At 37.3% G+C, this 24,071-nt stretch overlaps 1 protein-coding gene across 1 annotated transcript in view; it reads left to right on the top strand.

Moving 5' to 3' along the window:
- The first annotated feature begins 5,180 nt into the window (after nucleotides 1-5,180).
- The window catches only part of LOC128999301 (uncharacterized), a 70,753-nt gene continuing 51,862 nt past the window's right edge, over nucleotides 5,181-24,071 (top strand). The window contains exons 1-2 of the mRNA XM_054425725.1: nucleotides 5,181-5,626; nucleotides 18,295-18,407. Of these exons, the coding sequence (XP_054281700.1) occupies nucleotides 5,536-5,626; nucleotides 18,295-18,407 (204 nt within the window). The 5' untranslated portion in view covers nucleotides 5,181-5,535. The remainder of the gene's footprint in view (nucleotides 5,627-18,294; nucleotides 18,408-24,071) is intronic.

Raw genomic sequence — 24,071 nt, 5'->3', positions numbered from 1 at the left:
CCATGCATTACCTAATCCGTGTGCTTCATTACCAACTAGTTTTTATTTTCCATCTCCTGGTTAGTAGTGTCAAGTAATCAAACGTGCCACATTGTAACAAGTATTTCATTATTTTCACTTGTCCAAACATACTAAAAGTGTACAAAGTTAGCTGCCTTCTGTTGAAACTACTTATCATGACCTGCAAGTGAACAGCAGAGTTTTACAATTGTGAAGTTTCTAGACGGTTTCAAAAGAAGTTGGGACTATAGTTCGGCCGCTTAGAAAACGACCTGCGCGCTAATGCTAAACCAATGGTGGAGGAGGTCGCTTTCTAAGCGGCCGAACTATAGCTGTTTTCCCATGCACAGATTGCTGCTTGAGGTCATTAAATCACAAAGCCATTGAGGATCAACCCTTGCCTTTTTACTGCCTTTGATTTTATCTAAGTTAGATCACTTTGCACTTAACTCAGCTCACTTCACAATCTGAATGTTGGTGTTTCACTGTTTGTTTTCCTGGTGCTAAGGAGGAACTATTCCTCTCTATGACTGTGTTATTTGTGTAGTAACAAATTAGGATACTATATTTATACGATAATGTCTGTGACATATTTGAGGATAAAGACATAGTGAATTTCAAAAGACACTTGTAGTGTTAGTCTGAAGTATTCGTTGTTCATGCCGATTCAAATTCTAACTTTACTTTTTCACAATTTCTGTCTGCATTAAGTCTTCTTGCTGACTGCTATTAATCTTCGAAACATAATGTTGCTGTGTTTTCAATTTTAAAACATTGTAGCCAAACCTTATTAAGCTATTTTTTCCCTGTTAAAGCTATTTATAAACAAATTTCAGTGTAGTTAGGTATAAGACAAAAATGTCATGGTACTTTGACACTATTCATGTAAATATGTATTTACAAATGAATAAAGATCGTTTGATTTGATTTGATACCCAACTAAACAAGTTCTATAAATAAAGATTCAATCTGAAACTATGAACAAATGTATATTAATAGCATTGTAAAAAAAATTTTGCAATAATTTGTCCTATATTTGTCATAATCTTTTTACCTATTCTGTGTCAATTAATTTAATGTTTTCACATAATTGTTTAGTTAATAAAAACTTCACAGCATTTTGTTATTTTTATTCCCTTATTTACCCTACATACCTGTTTGTGTTAGATATAAATCCACTCTCAAGATTAGACGGGAGACTTTGGTTGGGCCATCTAATTTAAACACGCCTAAAACAGAACATATCGTAGAAATAATTTAACGCGATGTCATAGTAACTGGTTGGCGTCAAGAGAGGGATTTAGCTTGCTTAGGTCTGAGCTCACTGTGGTTGACGACATCTACGTTCTCATAGGACACCCGCTTACAGAACACAAGAGATAACCAAAGCAGTATGAGAACGGATCTATATATTTAAATATTGTAGATTAGTAGATTACTTTTAAAATTTGTTTCAACATAATAGTTTTCACAAATCAAGTCATAGAAATTACTTTAGAGTGACTCCATGATGATTGAGGTTTTGCTGTTAATGGTTTTTTGTTCTTCATTATTTATTACAAGTACAACTTGCAGTTTTGCTCGATTTCGAGCAACTGGTTATCTAGTTAAAATTATAAGCCAATCATCGGTCTCAGGTAAGAGACACGACTCTCGGCTTCTCAAACAATAATGTTGAACTCTGTTGAAGACTTCGGTTGTTGGTTCTGAACTTAAGTTAAAGCCTCTAAGGCATGGTAGTCTTGTATTTTGTATCAAAAAATCACTGCGAGAACCAAAACGGACATAAAGGTGTCTTTGTTCAATCTCGCGTATTTAATATGATATAAGTGTGCGTAGTTTTCAAGATATCTTTTTATTATAATCTTTCTAGCTGAAGCCAATTTTATTTCTATTCTTAACACATTAAATTAATGATAGTGATATACGCAACTTAGAGTGAATAACTAAACTAGCGGTGACTAACCAACCAAACTGCTAGCGCTTCATTTGTCAGCCAGCGGCGAATACACGAACTGCTACTAGAGTTACCACTCATCGCCGCAAAAGCGCTAGCTGTTTTAGTCTTCTTCTCCTTAGTTGATATAATCATTGACTTTATATCTTTATATCATAAAAATGATTATATGATGATTATATCATAAAAATGATTATATGATGATTATATCATAAAAATGATTATATGATGATTATATCATAAAAATGATTATATGATGATTATATCATAAAAATGATTATATGATGATGATGATTATATCATTGACTTTGTAATTAAAAATTCCCCCGCCGCAGCAAACCGCGTATATCCATTTCCCATTTAAATAACATTTCTTTTGATGAGAACTTAGAAAAAAAAAAACGTTTTGGTAATTATGGAGATCATCTGGAGAGTGTTGTTGTTTTTGTATTCACAAATAATTCAGTTTGTAACATTTTCCTAAAATAAAAGTTGTTAATACGTTTTAAAACTTCATTGACACTTTGGATACTGCAAGAAGACATCCATCATTTATATGAACCAACTAGATGGCCCGACAGACTCCGTCCTGTCGTAATGTGGATTTATGGCAAATGCTCGTTTATTTTCAAGATGAGCTCGTTTGCATGGCTCAATCACATCCTGGTTGAAGTTCGTTCGCTACGCTCACTAACCTTAGCGAACGTTCACTAACTTTAGTGAACGTAGCGAACGAACTTCAACCAGGACGTGATTGAGTGAGCCATGCGAACGACCTCATCTTGAAAATGAACGAGCATTTGACATATAACCACATTAGGACAGGATGACGTCTGTCGGGCCAGCTAGTTACATTTAAATATGAGTACTCATAAGGTTAACATGGGAAACTCCAGAGCCACTGGGGCGGAGCCCTTTTGACGGATCTGAACCAAACTTCACACAAACCATCCTTGAATAATGCTTAATAATGCCTGAAAGTTTCATTACAATCTGTTGAGTGGTTTCGGAGTCCATAAATAAGGACAAACAAACAAACAAACATACAAACAAACATACATTGGATTTTATATGTATAGAAGATACCCATGACTTTGGATACTGAAGGTAGACATAAGTATATTCCATTTTACGTGTACATCACGTACCATTGACTTTGGATACTGCAAGTAAACATTTAATCAATGAGAACCAGTTACCAGATGGAATACTTTGGATACTGCAAGTAGATTTCTCATTTATGTGAAGCAGATTAGGTAGATGTAAACTAGATTTAGCATTGACTTATATCCTTATTATCAGGGCCGCGAAAGGGGGGTCTACATGCAATGATTTCGCGAACCTTTGATCTGCGCAGGTAAAACGTTGCAGTCAAGTCGTTGCAAAAAAATGCGTCCACACGGTACAGGTTTCAGCACCAACTTTTAATGTAGTTTTGTGATAACTTTCAGTGTATGTGCATGTGGAAGATGGGTTACTGTGGTCAATTCCTGCAGCCAGTATTACAAGAAAGCAAAGAAATAAGTCTGAGCGATGACGGCACTAACTATGGTGAAGACGTTGGTTACTTAGTTACTATTGGCTACTATTACTATTAGTTTTGCGGTACACACGCAACGATTTGACTGCAACGATTTACTTGCGCAGGTTGTTGCTATTAACTGTGCATTTTTGAGAACTGCGTGGAGACGGAAGACGGAGCGATAAAACTATTGCGGAGAGCATAGTTTTGACAACGTTTTCAGACAAGTCGTTGCGTGTGTACACTGCCATCAGTTTCAACCCCGTCTTCACGCTCAAAACCCCAGTATGCAGTGTTCACGTGCTGTCAGAGGTATAAGTGTGTGTTTTAATTACAAATGGCAGATCTTTGCCAATGTTCCCGTGATGTTGTTGTTGAATTCATTGAACTGTACAGAAGTTTTCCTTATTTATGGGGGGTCACGAGTAAGGAACAAAGTGACTGTGATAAGAATGTGAACGGGTAAACTATTATGAATTGGTTGTCTTTTTAGTAACCAAACGTCTTGACCATAGTGAGCACCGTCGTCGCTCAGACTTATTTCTTTGCTTTCTTGTAAAACTGGCTGCAGAAATTGACCACAGTAACACATCTTCCATGATATTACATGCACATATACTAAAAGTTATTCCAAAACTACATTAAAAATTGGTGCTGAAACCTGTGCCGTGTGGACGCATTTCTTTGCAACGACTTGACTGCAACGTTTTACCTGCGCAGATAAAACGTTCGCGAAATCCTTGCGTGTAGACCCCCCTTAAGGGTCAATGGAGCCCTGGGCAAACCCAAAAGCAGTGCCCCCATTTTTTCCTAGTGCGGGCAGGCAGTGGTTGAGGGGCACCTGGTGGGCACCCCCAAACCTTCGGCGCCCCTGGGCATATGCCCAGTCTGCCCGTTTATAAAAGTGGGCCTGCTTATGCACTGCAAGTGTACATCCCGATGGCATTATTTACATTAACCAGTTGTAGCATTGACTTTGGAAAAGTATTGGAGCATTTGGAGTAATATTTTAGCTCCGCTCGATATTGCAAGCAGACAAATTTATTTATCATTTGGTATAATGTCTTGGGCAAATGCATGGTGGAAGGAAAATACATAGGTGTACTATTCTCTTTCACCATGGTATGTAAGTGTTTTCGGCGAAGCTTCTTCACATTTTTCAGTTAGTTATGGAGTATGTTTTATCTATGGTAATGATATTTTAAAAATCAAGCAATGCAATAAAACTTTCAACTTATTCAACCAGTTTTTTTTTTCATTAGCATGTGATGTTAGTCCCTATCTGCCTTTCAATAAATCCTGCAAAATAACAAAAAAAAGTAAAAGAGCATGAGAAAAGGCAGAAGGGAAGAAAATTTAATTAGGCTAAGCAATTGTATTTCACATTTCACCTTCATTAATTTATCACTTTTCGTCATCAATCTAATCTTTCAATATTGTATCTATATCAGCATGTCAACCCTGTAATGTCAACCCTGTAAAAATGGTGTTATACCGTGAACAAATAAATAAATAAATAAACTGATTTAAAGGGTCTTTATTACAATATTATATCATTGGACGCACGGGGTAAATAAAAGCAGTTGTTTTAAGTTGAGTCATTTTTAGCGTCTGTGGTGGCTGTACTGACAATAAATCAACATGGCAGAAAAACTGTTGTGATTGGTTGGTTAATTCGCTGGGTTGTCGTTGTCGCGTTGCTGTCGTCGACCGTCGTCGTTTCAAGTTTCATTACCTGTATCGTCTTGTTGTGGTCAAAATTGTGCAGTTTTTAGTTTTAGTGCAATTATGTGTAAATTGTTTACCGTATAGTGAATCAAGAATGAGTTATGTGAATGTCTAAGAAGTGAATTTTGACCTGTCACTATGTAAATTGCAAATTAGTTTAAATTTTTTATCAGTTTAGTTTCATTTTATACTTCAGCCTTCGCATTGTTTAAAAACCCAATCTGTGATTGCTTTTTAGTAAAGATAACTTAGCCTAAGTTGTTTTTAATAACTTACTCATCAGTGTAATGTCAAATGCATAGTTATTTTTTTGAAAGTGCTTCCTAGAATGGATCACATATGGAGAACTATTGGAATTCTCGGATTTGAAATATTTGGATTATGCACTAGTCATCCCTTACCATATCACAACCTAAAAGGTAAGAATCATATTTTTACTAGCTTTTTTCATATTTGATAGCTTACTAACTTAGGCTTATATCAAATTGGAAATAAACCGTTGTTAATTTAAATGTTTAGAGTACGGTAGCTTACGGTCGGTCTTGGCCTAGGCCCTAGGCCTAACTTAGGCCTAGTATTTTTTAACTAAGTTTAGCTTGGGCATAAGCCTAGCCTAGACTTAATTCTAATTCAGCCATAATTCCTTAGTAGGCCTAAGTAAGCCTATTTTAATAGGCTAGGACAAAAACTGTCAGTAATGGTATGTTAGCCCAGTCAATGGTTAGCCTAAGATAAGTTAGGCCTAAGTTAATAAGTGAAGCTAAAAACTTTAACTAAGATGGCTGCACTTTAAGACTCATTGGTTGCACTTTTGATGCTGTCCTACATATTAACTAGCCTATTATATATTAACTTACCAGCTGATGATACAGTTCTAAACTAACTTAAACCTAACCTTACTTAAGTTAACTTACTTACTCCGGGTACACTTCCATATCATCTGTTGGCACAAACAACCGAATGAAAATATCGATCGATATGTCGATTATTCGATATATCGTTTGGTTAGTTAGTTAGGTAAGGTTACCCTAACCCAAAAAAGAAATACTTCACAACCTACAACCGTTCAAGATATATACAAGTTAAAAATAACTTCCAGGGATGGAAAGATGGCTACCCTATGTTTGCTATCTCCTTATCGGTCTTGAACTTTGAGGAGCTATAATAACTTAGTCTCTCTCTTTCATTACCGTAGCGACATAAGCTTTTCCTTGAGATAACCTCTTTTCTAGCCCCTAATGGCCATCGGCAGATTGTTAAAGAACTTAAGACCCTGAATTTGATATGTGGGGGCCTAGCAGCTGTATTAGAGAGCCTAACGCAAGGAATATTCAGCATGTTTCTCTGCCTGGTGGTATAGGAATGGACCATGGCACGGGACGTAAGGTCTCTATGTTTATCCCAAACATGACGAAGGCACAGGAGAATGTAATGACCGTAGATAGTAGGTAACTTACTTAATTCACAAAAAGGGGCCTACTGTGAGCTCGTCCGTCACTAAAGGTGAAGATTCTTAAGACCCTTTTAACTGCATCTTGAGAACCTTCACTGTGCCTGAAGAATGTCCCCACAAAAGCAGTCAATATGTGACTTGGCAATAGAATAAAACCTAACCAAATATGCAGTATGTATATGAGTAAATGTAAGACAGAAACTAAAGTGCAGCCATGTTTGGTTAGGTTTGTTAACAGCAGTTTTATTTTATAATCAGCTGGTTTTTAGTTAATGTACAATGTAGCTTATCCTATAATAGTTAATGTGGTGCGTTAACTAAAGTGGCCCAACATTCTAATCCAACCGACCTTCAAAGGACTTAATACGAACCCAAAACCCTGCCTACCTATCTCACATGTCTTTTATGCTATTTAAACTATTTTGGTGCTATGATCCAATAGGCCTATATCGGATCACGGCTTTTTCACGAAAAGTGCTAGGATCTGATATGTAAGACGACGTTACTTTGCCGAACAATGCTAAGATCCGATGTATCATATTTTACAATAATGCATACCGGTAAGTTATGTCTCTGCTGTACTGTCATATTTATTGTATAAAAGCTATAAAAAACACCTTATTACCTTCCCTGTATCAGCCAACCTAAGTAGGCCTACTCGGTTAACTAATGCTAGATTTAAATAGGGAATGGATATGAAATTTTTTAGGAGATATTTTAGCGAAAATCCAATTAGGTAAATGGAAATTGGCTTTGTCTGCAGGTTTGCTGCGGCAGAGGTATTAATTTTATTTATGACTGACAATTAGGCCTACAGTAGGCACCTACCTCACTACAAGTGCAAAAGAAAAATGAACTGAACAAAAAACAAATCCATTTAACAAAACTCAAAATTGTTGTAAGGATGTTCATAAGTAGACCTATTTGCAGGTTTCTTAATACGGTATATAATTATTTTGTTAAGTGAATAAAAAACTATTTTGTATATTTTGATGAAAAGGGAACTCGTTACAGACTCTTGGAAATTGGGAATTTTGTTTATGTAAGTTAATTGCTCAGGATGATTAACATTTTTGTTACTGTACGCTACCGGAGTTTTCAATGGACAAAGCATTATTATTGAGTTTTGCCACCTTTACTGCCCTCTTAGCGAATTTCCCAGATAGGGAATAAGCTATTACCAAAGTACTCATGGTAAGACCTGGACCCGAGACCGATTTACCTTTTCGTTTTGAGGCACAGAGGTCAAAAAGGCTGCACTTTAGTTTACCGGTACGTCCAAATGCTTCCAAATTTTGAATTTGAATTTTGAGATTTAAAGAGAAAAGTATATTTTTAAGGCAAAGGTGTTTATTTTATTAGGCTCCTGAATATTTTCATTACCGGTAACTATCCGGAAGAAAGGCAATCATGATCTAAATAATGGAACGTTTCAATACAACAAAACACATCCTCTTTGGGAATGTTACAACAATAGAGAAGCAGGCCGTGAGTTGAATGTGAGGTGGTGAAACCGTCTTCAGCATTATCCTACACCCAAATACCTTGGTGTCATACTGGGACCGCACACTGACATTTAAGGCGCATTGTATTGCTACAAGAGGTAAAGTCTCAGCGAGGAATAATATCATCAGGAAGCTCACCAGCAGGTGCTGGGGTGCTAACCCTAATGTCCTCAGAACCTCAGCTTTAGCGCTCAGTGTGTCGGCTGCGGAGTACGCTGCACCAGTATGGAATGCATCGACATGCAAAAAAGGTTGACATTGCAGTCAATGACATGGCTCGGATTGTACCTGGTTGTTTGAAACCAACCCCAGTACACAAACTCTATCCTATCATAGGGATCGCCCCTCCATCAATCCGACGTGATGTCGCTGCTAACACAGAAAGGACTAAGCAAGAGACAGACCCTTGTCACCCATTACACGGCCACCAACCTGCAGAGCGACGGCTTCGGTCCAGAAAGAGCTTTTTATCACGGACACGAGTCCTGGATGGATCACTCTCAAGCAATCGGGTGGCAAGGTCGGAGGCTACATGCGAATGACAAAGCCATATCGGTAGCTAATTTTTGGAAAAGCGAAGTCTGATTTCCGGACACAGAAAGTAAGTAAGGTAGATTAATGTATCTGCGATATTAAAATTCTATGGGAAGGGAGGGAAATAGGTCTACGACGTAGGAAGTGGTGAAGGAAGTAGTCAAGGCGAGAACTCCGTAGTGTGGGAACCCTTTGTGACAGTTAGATTAATGTAACTGCAATTGTAAAATGCTATAGGAAGGGAGGGAAACAGGTCCACGACGTAGGAAATGGTGAAGGAAGTAGTTTAAGACAAGCAGTCCGGAGTGTGGAAACCCTTTGTGACAGTTAGATTAATGTATTTGCAATTATGAAATGCTATGAGAAGGGAGAGAAACAGGTCTACAGCGTAAGAAGTCATAAAGGAAGTTTAGTCAAGGCGAGAGGTGTGAAGTGCGGGAACCCTTTGTGACAGTTAGATTAATGTATCTATCTGCGATACTAAAATGCTATGGAAAGGGAGTGAAATAGGTCTACGACATAGGAAGTGGTGAAGGAAGTAGTCAAAGCAAGAAGTCCGGAGGGTGGGAACCCTTTGTGATAGTTAGATTAATGTATCTGCAATTATAAAATGCTATAGGAAGGGAGGGAAACAAATCTACGACGAAGGAAGTGGTGAAGGAAGTAGTCAAGGTGAGCAGTCTGGAGTGTGGGAACCCTTTGTGACAGTTGGATTAATGTAACTGCAATTGTAAAATGCTATAGGAAGGGAGGGAGGTCCACGACGTAGGACGTGGTGAAGGAAGTAGTCAAGGCGAGCAGTGCTGTGTGTGGGAACTGTTGGTGGCAGTTGGATTAATGCATCTGCAACCAATGACTTTGGTTAATTAATGAACGAGAAGTTAGGATTGTTGTCGACTGAGATTTGGTTGATTTGCCCATGCAAATTACATTGTGTTCACCAATGACACCGGTAGGCTAAGTAGGCTAGGTGCGGGTGGACTCTTCCATCGTTGCGCTCACTTTCACTCATCCCGTTACGCGCAGAATAAGTGTACTTCTAGTTAAAGCAATAATATCAACAGAGATTTCACTGGCATGGGTTTTAGATATAATTATTTTACTATTACCTAATGAATGAACACATCTTCATAAGTGTTAAAACATCCTACTGAGTAATTCAATTGTCACCGTAGTAATTTTCCAATGTAAACTGTAAAAAAAAATCATAGTCAATCAATAAATTATAAGTCATATAAGCTTTTTAGTCTATTAAACAAGTGTATTTTATTATGAATGTGTGGGCCAAGATGACAATGGATTGTTTCACTGGTGCCAAGTGTTCTAGGAAGGCAGGTTCCATGATATGCCAAACTGTTACAAGACCCTTGATAATGTAACATATTTTCATTTCTAATTTTAATGTGATAGTACGTGAAACTTATACCAACTCATTTCATTTTCATTCACCTATTTAAAAGTTATGTAAACTTAATCAACTTTAATCTAAATTTTTTCGCCGCCAAAAACTGTTTGGCAAAAATATAAGTGGGATAGAAATAGATTGGTTAATCAACCTGTTGTTTACATACAATAATTGTATAATTTTGTGAAAACAAATTTTCTTAATTGTAGTGATCGTAAAAGCTTCTATTATTATTTTTAAACCATTTTGGTCTTGAGTGAGAGGCGAGACCAATTCGAGGTGGGCATATGTGGGCATTTTGAGTGGGCAAGACTCATCGGACGGTCTTATTTTACTTGGCCATTATTGCCTGCCTATTGTTAGTCTCTCGTATTGGATACCTGCATGTTAGGGTGTAGTTATCTGCCCACAGAATTCTATAGTGGGATTTGGCTCATCTAGTGGTTTAGAGTAGGCCTACGTCAGACTTCAGTCTTGGATGCTGAGGTTCAAATCTCTTCTGACTTTATACGATGTTACTCTTACAGTCAGATGTTATAGTCCAAAGTCTAGTTCTAGTGAAATGGGAAAGTAGCTACTGTCGTAGATACACACTGAAGTTGAATGTCATTCCAGATTTTTCTATTTTAATTGTAGGTGGCACGGAAGACCTTTATACCCGGTACAGGTTTACTTCCTTTTCATTTTATGTCCCTAGAGGCCAAAAACACCATTCATTCAAATTTTTATTTTAAGTATATTATGTGTATCTGTGGACACGATAACTCTTTTTGAGTAATTTAGGTCTGATCTTGGTAAAACTAGGCATGTACGTGTAGGGCAGCATAAACTAAAATGACTCGAGTTATCAAACCAGCAAAACCGGATCATGGAAATGGTGTGTTGTGGGTTTTTAAAATTATTTCCCAATTTTCATTGCAACCATCGTTTAGAGGCAGAGCTTAAAAAATACTCTACAAAAATTTGGTATATTGAAGCGTTGTAAAATTAAAAGGTTGTTGTAGAAAAAGTAAACCGTATGTACAGTATACATACATACATACATGATACATGATCTCTCCATCCGTAGTCCTTTGCCCAGGGTTAATACAAAGAATAACCAACTTAATACTAATTTTTGTCACCGTCTTAGGTAACTGTCTATGTCCTCTAAACTTAACTCTACTAGATATTTTTTAAATTCTGATTTGAATTTTGTTAAGCTCTGAATTTCAAGTTTTTGTTGCTTTTGTATTTTGTTGCTTTAGGGATATTATTTTCATGAGGATAATTTATTCATTATCATACTGTAGGCTACTATTAACTAACTATTTCATAAAAAAACATTTTACCCCCTGGAGCAGCAAAGTATTCGTTAAACCGACTGTTATTGAAACGGGAATAAATCTGGCATGTCTTAGGAAATATTTTAGTGAAAATTTAATCAGGCAAACGGAAATTCGCTTAGTCGGCAGGCTTGCTGCGGAGAGTTTTCCTACAAAAACTCTATCGTCTACTAGCCTTAAGTGTTTTTCTAATTTTGATGCATTTTCCTGTCCTTCAATGCTCATCATTAACACAAATCACAGTTGAACAGCTCAATTTTAAAAATTAATCCAAAAAGTCCTGATATTGATTGATCAGTTTTATTGTGGCCATCGCAATCAATCAATGGGAGGGTGTGCCCCAAGGTGACTCCTCCACAATTGATAGGTAACGCCCTTGTATCATTGGTCATTATGGAATTTTAAGTTTATTCATACTACTCGGTTATCATTTTTTTATTAATCTCAAGTGTAAACAAGATGCAAGTAAAGCATCTCTTGAGATTGTTTTTTTGTGGTGCCTTGACCAAATTGTGGTGCTTTGACAAATAATCTTCACCTTTTCAAGAGATAAGTTCTGTCTTCAATAATATCCTCCTATATAAGATAGGTTTTTTCAATGTATTGAAAGAATGTTGCTCATTTCAAACACATTTTGTTAAGCAATCCCTTGAGTTAGTTTTGAAAATATACAACCGTGGATGCAAACGGACCATTTTACATGCCTTTCTTTTATTAAGATGTCTTCAGCAATGAATACACAAACTGTATTCATTGTCTTCAGTCAGCTGCAGCAAGGTGATACAGTAACATTACCCGCGGTTGCTGTGATGTTCCGAGTTCCGTTGTTCCTCGGTTCCGTTCCACCGGTCCACACGTGGCGGCCATATGTCACCGCGACAGCTGTGCGCCTGTGTAGTGTACCGCGCATGTCGTATGCTACGCAATGACGCATCTGTACCTGCGGTGGTCATAAACAAAGGCTTGGTAGCATATCATACTCACCTGTTCCTGGTACCTCTCATTATCTCCTGGTCTTATCATGTTTTGCACTACAGTAGCCATCCAAAATAATTACATTCATGTTTTGTATTTGTGAAGAAAGAGATGTCCGTTGGTATGAATAAATCAACAAGCATTGTAAAACGATAATTAACTACAGCTACATAAAGTTGGCAGTATAAACGATTGTTTCATCTATCTATTCTTAGCATCGTCGGTCTTGCGGTACAATACTGTTGTATAAGTAAAATGTTGGATGGAAATGTTGATTGAATTATTCGCCCAGAACGGTTGTTGTACAGTTGTGCTCTGAATTACGTAGGCTACCAATAACAAAACTTCCCAGTCCATAAGTCATATTATTGACCTCACCAACCCATTGCAATGATTTCTCTGCATCAGACCAATTGTCAGCTGGGGATTGACTATCAGTTTTTAGAATGACTACTGGCAATTTTCGTTGTTATTTTGTTGCCACATGTTGGTGAATGCTGTGTCTACGCGCATGGTACACAGATGACACACGGCGGTAGTTTGAAAGTTAACATTAACGTTTGTTTCACCTCGCCCGCTGTCGCACGTCACGCTTCGCCGCCGTCGCGGACTAGAGACTAGAGAGTGACACAGAAACCGCTCAAATCATCTCTAGGATTTGTTGTGACGCTATTCAAAACACTGCGTGAAATGAGGTCCGCCAGGATCTTCATGGGAGAATTGTCGGACAACACTAGATTTGCCGAATTGAGTACATTCCATAAACAATCTTAGACTACGTGGACACGTTTTGAAAATCATAATTTGCCCTATAGGTCAAGATTAAGCGTTCTTCAAAATATGTTTAGATTTAAAAAAAAAATTCAAATTTTTAATGTTTGAGTTTGGGAGATTTCGGGAAAAGTTGGAAAGAAAATGTTGTTCGGGCGTAAACGCGTTTCAGGCTCCCTTTTACACGCGTATGTTGCAAATCCTGAAAAAAAATGGTACAATGGCCCTATAGGCGTGCAGTACTCGTCGTTGCCGGTCGATACATCTTGGGTAAGGCCTGCTGCAGTTGGGCCCTACTGTGGGTATGAACTGAGATGGGGGAAAATTCATTTTCCTTCGTTGAACCCAGATGCTATGCCAACAGCTAGGTCAAACAAACTCAAGGTGAATGCTACATTTAATGGTGAATAAAACATGCATTCATTTTTTTGCACGCCTTTGACAAGTTTTAGTGTAAATCCTAACATTGTATTTGATGTACGTCGACTGAACCAAGATGTTATTTAGCTGTATACTGATGTATCACCACTTAACACATATGGTAGCTTATGCTGTCAAGGCCAGAGTTAATACAGTGTCTATCGCTCACAGTTTGATTACAAGTTCCTAACTTGAAACAACTACGTCTGCGGTAACAGACTAATCAACAAACTTGATCCCTCTAAGTTGTGTAAACCTGAGAACTGCGTCGGAAGCTCAGATCAGACAGTTTTCCAAGAGACCGGCATTTATGTAAAGAAGAATATTATTAGATTTTGTGAGTGGTGGTGTAAAAAAGTAGTTTATTGGCAGACTCGAAATTCCTAAGTTTAATTGTGTTTTGATTGAAACAACCCATTAGTATTCGTTTATTTACAATCTCTAAATATATTTTTTTGCCAAAACACGTTTGTAAGCAGAATATGTGGAATTACTAAATCATTGGAGCTTATTTTAACCAGAATTATCTTGCATTTTATTATTGAACACCACAGATGCTGTTTTATTAGGGGATATCTGTTAAACATTTGGGTTTAGGATTATTTAGTTTTTTGTTGTATTTTTCAAGTGTCATTTTTGAAAACACGTTCTCAGTTTGCACACCACTCTCAATCCCTTGACTCGCTTCAAAACAGACTGAGCTTAATTAATAACTAGTGTCCCTGTTGCTCGGATTCGAGCAATTGCTAAGTATTACAGGCGTTATTTTAAAACGAATAACAGTCATAATTTCTGATGACTTTAAAAGATTCGACTCAAAGATTATGTAAATACTCAAGATGTACATGACAGATCTATATAATCAACATTTCTTGTAAATATCTTATCATTTTTCAAAAGCTGATCTTGTTTTTTAGTGTTTTCTACAAATAGCCTTACTCATAGTCGCAGTAGGTTACGTATCTAACAGTTCCATATAATCAACATTTCTTGGAAATATTTTATCTTTATTTTACATCTTTATACATCTTTATTTTAATAGCACCTAATAACCATTAACTACCTGATTTTCTGCATAACCTCTCTGTCACAATTTTACAATTAACAAATGTTCTTCTTCTCACTTTTAATTTCTGACAACAGCTGGAGTTTCATAAAAATGTTTGTTTCCCATGTTAATCTTATGGAGAAATACAAAACTTTAATGGGCCCCAGGGCCTCACTCTCTAATTATTTACCTAAAAAGAAAGTTTCCTGCACAACTTCACGTTGTCTGTGTTTAACTACCCAAACCATAACATAGTAGTTTTCAAAAACTCCTTCGCTTGTTATGATGCTGGACTGGAAACCAACTGCTTTAAAGGTCAGATGAGTTGGCCCTGATGAAATCTGATAACAGTTGTCTGCCTAAAATCATTGATAAATTGAACAATTAGGATGCCGTCACATTTTGCGTTAATCCTGGGGATCGCTAATGCTACTAATGTTGATTTTGCATTTTACCGCATTACTTGCATAAATTGGAAAACGGGCAATTTGTATTTATATGCCAATATAAATTTTGATAAATTCACCTTACCAAACTGGGTTTTACCTTTAGTATTTGTTGGTGTCTTTTGGAAACATGCAAAATTGAATGTATTTGTTTATAAGTCTAGTTTTAATGCGTAGAAATTTCATTCACAAAGGGCTACGAAAAACGAGGCGAGTCAAAAATGAATGCTATATCTGAAAGGAACTTTATTTTCTTGAGTTATTTTGTTACATATCTGCAAAAGCCACCATGATCACAAGTATTGCTTACTCGGTGGGTAAGGAAGGGTAGTATACAGTAATGGCGGGAAATTGTATGTTTCGGAGGGACGCAGGGCGTTTCCTGCATTTAAGAGCTTTCCATCTTATTAGGTTTGAAAGGGAAATAATTTTGTTCGTCAATTGAAAGCGTACCTTAAAACATAATCTACTTATAGGGTTGTATCTTCCATAACTATAAGCGAATATTATAAAACTCAAAAGTAAAACGCGGTCCATTACGATAGGAATATTTACTGAAATCGATTTTGGATTGCAAAGGAACTGCTGTATCGTAATATTTTGAGCAATTCAGGTAGAATACCGACGTCGATTTTTTGAGTCAACTAATTCTTTGGGGTCAATAAATGTGTTTTTTTTTATCCAAAATTTAGATTAAAATTATCTGTAAGTGACCTAGAACTTATTGTCGATTATTATTTAAGGGATACTGTCAAATTTGTGGTAATCACTTAAGGTCATTTAAAAATAAAAATAAACGGTATCAGAAATCTAACACATACTTTCTCCCATTAGCTTGTCAACAACCTTTATCATGGGTGATGAGAGAAACTATGGTATTTAATGGCTAAAATCTCAAAAGTTTCATTAACTTTTGAACCGTAATTTGAACAGGAATGAAGGAATGCACTAGCCTATTTACATTGTGGAAATTTTTGTGTTATTTAGGAAGAGGGTTTCTAGAATATTACACAAAGTTTTCTTTGTCATCTACAGAATATAACATGACTAAAGCAATCTACAGGTAAAGAGGCTTGACTTAAATTGAAGAATTAAGGCAAAACCCTTGAATGTTTAGTTTACCACCACCCTGTAGTTGTAATGTATGCAGTATGTGTATATGGAATTCTTCGTTTAAAGTTTAGAATTTTTGGTGATGTTTATGTATTATGGGGGATTATTGTGGACATCTTCCATCACTATTATAGTTTTTCGTTATTGATGTATTTAGGGGGTTTAAACTCTTCTATCAACAAAATTAATATAATATTTTTATTGATCGAAGCGTAAACGTGACTATAAATTTGTCATCTCACAAAGGAAACCACAGTGTAATACAAAAAGAGCAGCTTAACAGGCTCCGTCACTCGTCGAATAAACGACATATCTTGTATTAGAGATACTGTCTTATACGTGAAATACACAGTTTTAGAAACACATAATCTCAAAGTTCCTTTGCCGAGTACAGAGACAATACTGCCCCCCGCGGCGCCGTCTGTAGAGTCTCTTGTTTTGGCCTTAATTAGCAAGGTGAGGATGGCGCGTGCCCAAGGGCTGTTTGCAACTCGCAAGGGTAGTTTTAACCCTTCCCCTACCAGCTTTTGTTATTATGTCTGGTTAATTGCAATGATAACTAAGGACTGTAGTCGAAATGGGGTGGAACATCGAACACGGCGAATATCCACTTGTAATTTGGAGACTAATATCATAGATTAAACGTACTCCCTAAACATACTCCCTAAGGGAGTATGTTTAATCTGCTAATATATTGCAGTAGGATCACCCCTACTGAAGCGTAGGCAGAATTGAAATATTTATTGTGTCATGTTTTGTAGTCAGTCTCACAATTAAATTAATTGAATGTATTTGAAGTAAAATAAAGAAGAAGCATCTCGTTTAGTGTTGTCACAGCTCCATATCTGTATTTTTGTTTAGAACGTAGAGGAAGTTGTACATGAGTCAAAGGAAGTATCAATGGATACTATATATTTAGAGTATCCTTTGATAAATTTAGTAAGATATTTTTCAACTTGATGTATTAGTTTTCACTTGATATTTTTTTCTTTGGTAGATCTTCTATATGTTTACTGATCTTTGCTCTAAATTGTTTAATGTTTTGTGGTCTCTTTAATTCTCTTACTAGTATTATAAACCACGCAGTTACTATAAGATACAGTTGTTTGATAATCTTGAAAACCTCCGTAACAACTGGATATCATGGACTCTCTTTACATAGTTTATTACTAATCAAACCTAGCCTATTTCCGGATCGGGAAAGCTTGATGCTTATCAGGCGTTCATCGGTGGACAAATAATAGCCTTACACGGAACTCGTTTTCTCACTTAATTTCTGCCTCTCTCTGTCGCTCCCGTTGTAGGTGTATCTATCCCTCTCACTCGCACACACAATGTAGGTGTATGTTATGTATCTTTCTCTGTTGGAAGATGACTCACCCTTCTATATATAGTCAGTCTACTCCAAGACTGGATAGAGTGTGTTGGGTGAAAGACGGGTCTCGGTGGGATTCCCCTACAGCGAGTCTTCTGGCAGATTGCCTGTGTTTTGATGCTTGTTTTGACATCTGGAACTATGTTTACATGTTGGTCTGTGTAAATTTTTGTTTACATTATTCTGTTGTGTTATTTTAATGAATTGAATGGTTAAACTTTTGGATACTGAAGAACACATTTGGGTGTATATGGACCAGTTGATGCCGTTCTTTTTAACGCGCAGGTTATCACTTGGCACATTGTTTGTAAACGGCGTAGGCTACCGAAGTTCTACTGAAGTTCTACGATTATTTACAGAACAATTTTAAGTGATTGCTACAATCAGGGTCATTGCCAGTTTGTGTCGTTATAGATATACGTAACCCAGAATGCATCTAAACTGAAGCAAAATGGATTGCTGTATTAAGAGGAGAGATATTAGTAACGAAGGGAGATTGTATGTCTTACTGACGAGAACACTTTTAAATGGTATCTTGGGTGCTTAGCTAGCTTAGTGGTTTGATTCCTGGCATATCTACTTCAAGACATGTGTTGTATCTATAACCTCTTCAAAATGACACAGACTTGAACAGAAAACATGTAAGGGTGGTCTACTAGACGTACTGCAAAACTCTCTTGTACTTAGCTCCTCTTGACTGTGTACGTTGTGTTGTAGATGCTCTGGAGGTGGAGGTGCCGGGAGCACTTCTGGGAGTCTCCCTGTTGCTGGTCAGTGTCGTCTGTATCATCGCCTGTGTCTGCTGCAAGGAGAGGAGGAATGGGTTCAAGGTAAGTCATTACTTGTTCACTAATAATGTTGTGTTTATACACTAGTACAATGTTTACTTTCCTGCTGATCACATTGCCAAACATGCAACTAGGGCTACTTGGACTATATACACTGACATTTCAACTTGTCTAACCAAAATCGGACAATTGCCCCATCAAATAATATTTTCCTTACACAACTACAACGTATACTGACAAAATCAACTTTTTGACATCGCAACGTTTACGAACTAAACCCTGACGAATTCAACGTACACAAACTACACGTTAAAATACGCAGCTTCAATAAGCTAAACTTTAAACCCCAACCTTGAAGAGCTTCCTTAAAACTTCGGCCTAACCGGATACTAGAAGAATATTTTTATTACATACTGCATTCTAACTGACATGGTTAACATTAAGAAAGGCGAGACTAAAACTAGACGTTATACATTTAATTCATTGATCTTCATTTTGAACGTAGTACTCATAGAGTAGAGATTAACTACAAAGTCACTTGAGCTAAGGTAAACATACAAGAATAACTGCGACATGCGCTGCATTTCCTCCAATTTTGCCATTACATCTACAGTTAAGGTAATCCTTTCCATCTTATGGGAAATGATGGCGCTCAATTTCTAACGGTAGACAGATTGGAAACCGCACCGGACCACTCTCCGGCCACCGCAGCCAATGCGGACCCAAACGTGTTAACACCCTTGAAGGTCTTCATGGCGGACCGGAAGCGTAGGTGGAACCGGAAGTGGGAAGTGCCATCTGAATCGCGACGTGCAACAATGCCGACAGCGGTCATTGTGGTGCCGTGATCATAAAGGCATTGATAGGTCAATGTGCGATTTAGTTGAGAAAGTGTATCTTTAGAGCACATAATAGGTACAACACCTTTGGTATACATTGTCTTTAGAGCTATTCAGTAACTGATTAAGTAGTTAAAATCGTTGAGTGTTACCTTAGGCTATAACCATTGACACACAGAATATACTTCCCATGTAATGTAAACATTTTAAGCCAAGAAAATAGATGAAGTTCAGGACCATCTCACCAGAGACCAGAGGGTAATAGTGTATTGGGTTGAATATTAACGATCAATGCAGTATCATCGCAAACAGTTGATTTATCACTTGACACAGAATCTTACTAATATTATAAATGTGAAAGTTTGTGTGTTTGTTTGTTTGTTTGTTTGAAGCTCAATCACGCATTAACTACTGGACGGATTAGTCTGAAATTTGGCATGATGATAGCTCACATTCCCGATTAACATATAGGCATATTCTTATCTCAAAAATCCTTTCGGGCTCCGCCCCAGTGGCTTTGTAGTTCCCCATGTTAACCTTATGAGTATTCATATTTAAAGGGAATTAAAGAATTTAGTCAGCTGGTTCAAATAAAAAAGTTTGTTCTATTAAATGCATAAGCATAAAAAAGTTATGAGATTTACCAACAGGGTGCAGCATTATTCTTTTTGTTGACAGCTAATTTGAACTCAGTTATGTTTATGTTTTAAATTTAATGAACAATTTAAGATATCTTGAGAATGTTATAATTTATTTTTCTATACTGTTTAGGTGAAGTGGTAGAACTATATGGCTATGGTATATGTGTAATACTATAGTATACTGTGCCATAAGTTTAAAGAAGCAAATTTTATCAAACTGTGTCCTCCCCCACTGCAAATGCAAAGCTTGAGTATAACTGCAATAAGCATTCATACTTATATGTCAACCCCGTACGAAGGACGGGTAGGTACTCTGCTAGTATTGTCATAAGTTAGACCATCTCAACAGATTGCACCACGTTTTTTGCTTCAAACGTTTACATTTCATGGGAAGTTATTCTGTGTATAGTCAATGGTACAACTGCCAACCCACCGTTTTTAAAGTAACGATAATTCAATTTAACAGTTTATTTTGGATTTTAATAGATTTTGGAAAGTGGTTTTGGTATATTATTTTACCGTTAAACGCTTCGCCGAGGGGTCGTTATCAAACTATTTATTGATAAGATACGTAACGTGGTCCTAAGCTAAATAATCTCAGATGACGCGACGCCAAGATTCGCAAAGTGACATCGATTTATAACTATTTGCTAGAGTTGTAATGTCTGTTGTTGGACCAGCACCAGCTGGACGATTGTTGTGGGAGGAGGAGGGTGACGTTTATATGCAGCTCACGTCACTCAATACTGCACTGTTGACTGTAGCCAACCTAGGGTAGGTCGGGTCTCAGTCATACTTTATGGAGTTTCTCGTGATTTCTCCAGGGACATTGAATATGACCAAAGTCGTTGAGATTGTACTGTAGAAACCTCAAACGTGTACAGATTGAGTAATGAACCGGTGGGTGGCGATCGTCTAAGTTGAGTGCTGAAGTACAGGACCGGTGATGCAGAAAGGCGCTACCAATACGATATTTCAATGTTGATACGACTACTGTACGATGAGTAACTCATTCTCTGAGGCACATGTCATGACAACAGACAACAGAGATATGCTGTTGAGCTGCGGTAGTTGGTTTGTTTATCACATAGTTATGACCAAGTTAAAGCCAATTACGTTTCAAAACGTTATAACAAACCCACAAACCGGATGGTAAAATAACGGTTAGAGAAAGATACGATAGGTACGGTTCAGCTTGTATACATGCGGTCCCAAACGTTACAAAACAATTGTATAGAATGATGCGACCTTATACAGTACGGTAGTTAGTTTAGAAGTCAATGTTAGTTAAAGTATTATTATTTTGAGTTGATGGTCATCCCTTCTCTGTATATACCAATACGTGGTTCCTTCTATGCTTAATATTTCACCGAGGTACAGCTACTAAATTATAATTAGCCTAAGAATAAATTAAATGATTAAATAACTTAATAATGTTTTCAACTCGATATCTTTTGGATACAAAGTTACGTATTTCAACTATATTTTGTCATGATCAAACTTTTTAAGAAAGAAAAAAATGTGTTAATCGCCTAGGCCCACTAGGCCTTAAGTTATTGAAATATTAAAAGACGATAGTAAAAATTTAATCTATGGAAACTGAAATCCGAATTCCTTCAAAGTGTTTCCAAAAGGCTCTGGGTGCCTAATCAGTTTATTTCGCTTTCCAGAAATACGTATGGTAATTTTGAAGGACTAACTCTGTTGAGATAATAGCAGGATAAGGATACAAATAACGTTGATGACTCAAGTTGCCAAACTTAGATAATGGAGTCGAGTGTAATGGACAAAGTTGGTTTTAGTAGTCATCTTTAAGGGTTTGATGCTGAAAAACAAAAAAAGTTTGGGCTTGATCAAGTTGTTTTAGCCCTGTAATTTCATGTTTTCAGACTAGCCTAATTTTAGTTTGGGTGATAAAAAGGTTATTGTAAACTTAGAATCACTCTTTTTTTCCTATTGTCTACAATAAGTACGATAAATTACTGCATATTAGAGTTATGATAGCTAAAATCTTTTTGAGCGAACGTTTTAGGTATTAAACTTATCTCAGTAAAGGTTTTACAGTTTGATTTGATTAACATGAAGCGCTGTATTGTTAGTCTACAGTGAACTCATTAAAGATTGAACTTACCAAATACAATCTATTACGAAGTATTGTATGTATATTAGGCGTAGTCCAGTTTTCGGCGGTCCTACCCAGGTACAGTCCGCCCTCGCTTGTAGGGGTTCTTGAAGTGCTTCTTGACCTCGACTGTACCATACGTTGTAATTGGACTCTTGTTTTTGTCTTTGTTGACTTATTTGGATCCAGCTCGTCGCCTCGGCTGTGGATACAGAGGATTATACCATCTGTAGTCAGTTATCCAAGATCAAACAAGACAAAATGGTTTAAAATGTAATAAGAGTTTTATAATTATGAATGAAATGATTTTTACAAAATGCAGTAACCCAAGTAGCAATGCTAATTAGGACTGAGATATCTTCTAAGTAATCAGATTGTTGTACGGACTTCTACGAATAGAAAGATTTGCCAGAGCGTAACCCCGAGTATACAACCTCCGGTCTGCTCGCTTAAGATGAGTGTCGTTTCAATAAGTCTCCCATCCTTCAGACGAATATACCGACGAGGCTTTTGTATGGGCTGATGCCCAGTTGCACCGATGGTAAGGGGAATTTGCAAGGGTCAACAAAGTCCTCCCTCCCAAGAGTGCCCAGTTGCACCGCCGGTCAACAATCTGTCACTCTAGGATGCTTCTTCCCCTCCTCGAACGCTTTTATATACCTATTCTCTCTTTTACGTTACATCGTATATAGTCTGCGCTAAATATTTACCATATATAGGGATCTAACCCTTTCTTTGCTACGGAGTAAAGAGTAACAAACATTACAAACACATAGACTGATATCAACACTCTATCCTAACCTGACCTAATCTAACCTAACCCAACCTAACCCAACCCAACCTAACCTAACCTAACCGTTTACCGTACTAACTACGTTTAATAATATTTCAATGCGAGGGGAGGGCGTCAGGGATCTTTGACCGCCGGTGCAACTGGGCATCGCCCTAAAATGACGATCGGTGCAACTGGGCATTCGAGATCAGGGCCACCCCTGACCATCGGTGCAACTGGGTAACTAACTGTACTGCCTTTGTATGTGTCTTCGACCACAGGGAAAATACGAAGAGTTGTCACTCTTTATTTTGTGGCTCTACACAACACACTCTAGCTCGGCCACCAACACGTCGTACGTAGGATGACAGAGGTAGGTTGATCAAGGACGGTGGCATTGTTGTCTGGTGTCTTGTACATGCTGATAAATCCCGTTGTGCTGACAGGGTGTCGACTACTGTTGATTTTATACCAGATTGGTTATTGCCACTGGAAGAAATGTACAAGTTGCAGCTTGGTGACTTTTCTGATCTCAGCTTTGTTGCGTAGTTTATGGCGGTTGGACGCGTTCCGAAACAGTACATATCAAAATGTCATCACGAATGCTATATGCACTGTGGATGCGATACTCCCTGGTGTGGATTAACGTCCGCACGGGTGAGTATTACGACTATCCGCAGTAGTATATTGGGTTGTGAGCCAGCTATTTTATTTTTTAGTTTCATTCGCTTTAATTAAACATTTTTATTTCAGACTTTTTACTTTTGATTTTAGTCCAGAATTTAATTTATAGTTTTAAATTAAAAGTGTAAAAAAGTGTATGCCAACCACGTAGACGGTTCTATGAACCATTACGGTTTTAGTGTAAGTCATTGTGGCTTCCTGCGAGGAGCCTAGGTTTGTAAGGAAAATCTTTTGTTCAATAAAGCACTTCTTTCATTCATTTCATTCATTCATTCATTCTATCCGCAGTACTATCATGAAAATTAGACCAATTCGTATATACCAAGGCAAACATGTGGTTCGGAATTCCACTATAAACTGTAGGTCCCTTAGTTGCCATTAGCTGTATGGGTTATTAATTAACAGCTAAGGAATGTCGGCCTTAGCCACTAACAAGACTACAAGATCGCGCCACTCATCCTACACTCATCTCCATTCATACTTGGCTTAAAATACCTACTTTGTATGGTCGCCATTTAATAAGAAAGTATTAAGAAAGTAAAGTAAGAACTGCATAGTGGTAGCACAATACTGAGCATCTCACTAATTATTGTGATTTTGCATAACAGCAACGCCTGGCTCTGCATGGATCATGAACAAACAAATTGA

This window comes from Macrosteles quadrilineatus, unplaced genomic scaffold, assembly GCF_028750875.1.
Source record: "Macrosteles quadrilineatus isolate MER2022 unplaced genomic scaffold, UCM_ALF_1.0 Scaffold_8__2_contigs__length_117827958, whole genome shotgun sequence".
NCBI classification, from domain to species: domain Eukaryota; kingdom Metazoa; phylum Arthropoda; class Insecta; order Hemiptera; family Cicadellidae; genus Macrosteles; species Macrosteles quadrilineatus.
This window is presented reverse-complemented; position numbering and strand designations above follow the sequence as displayed.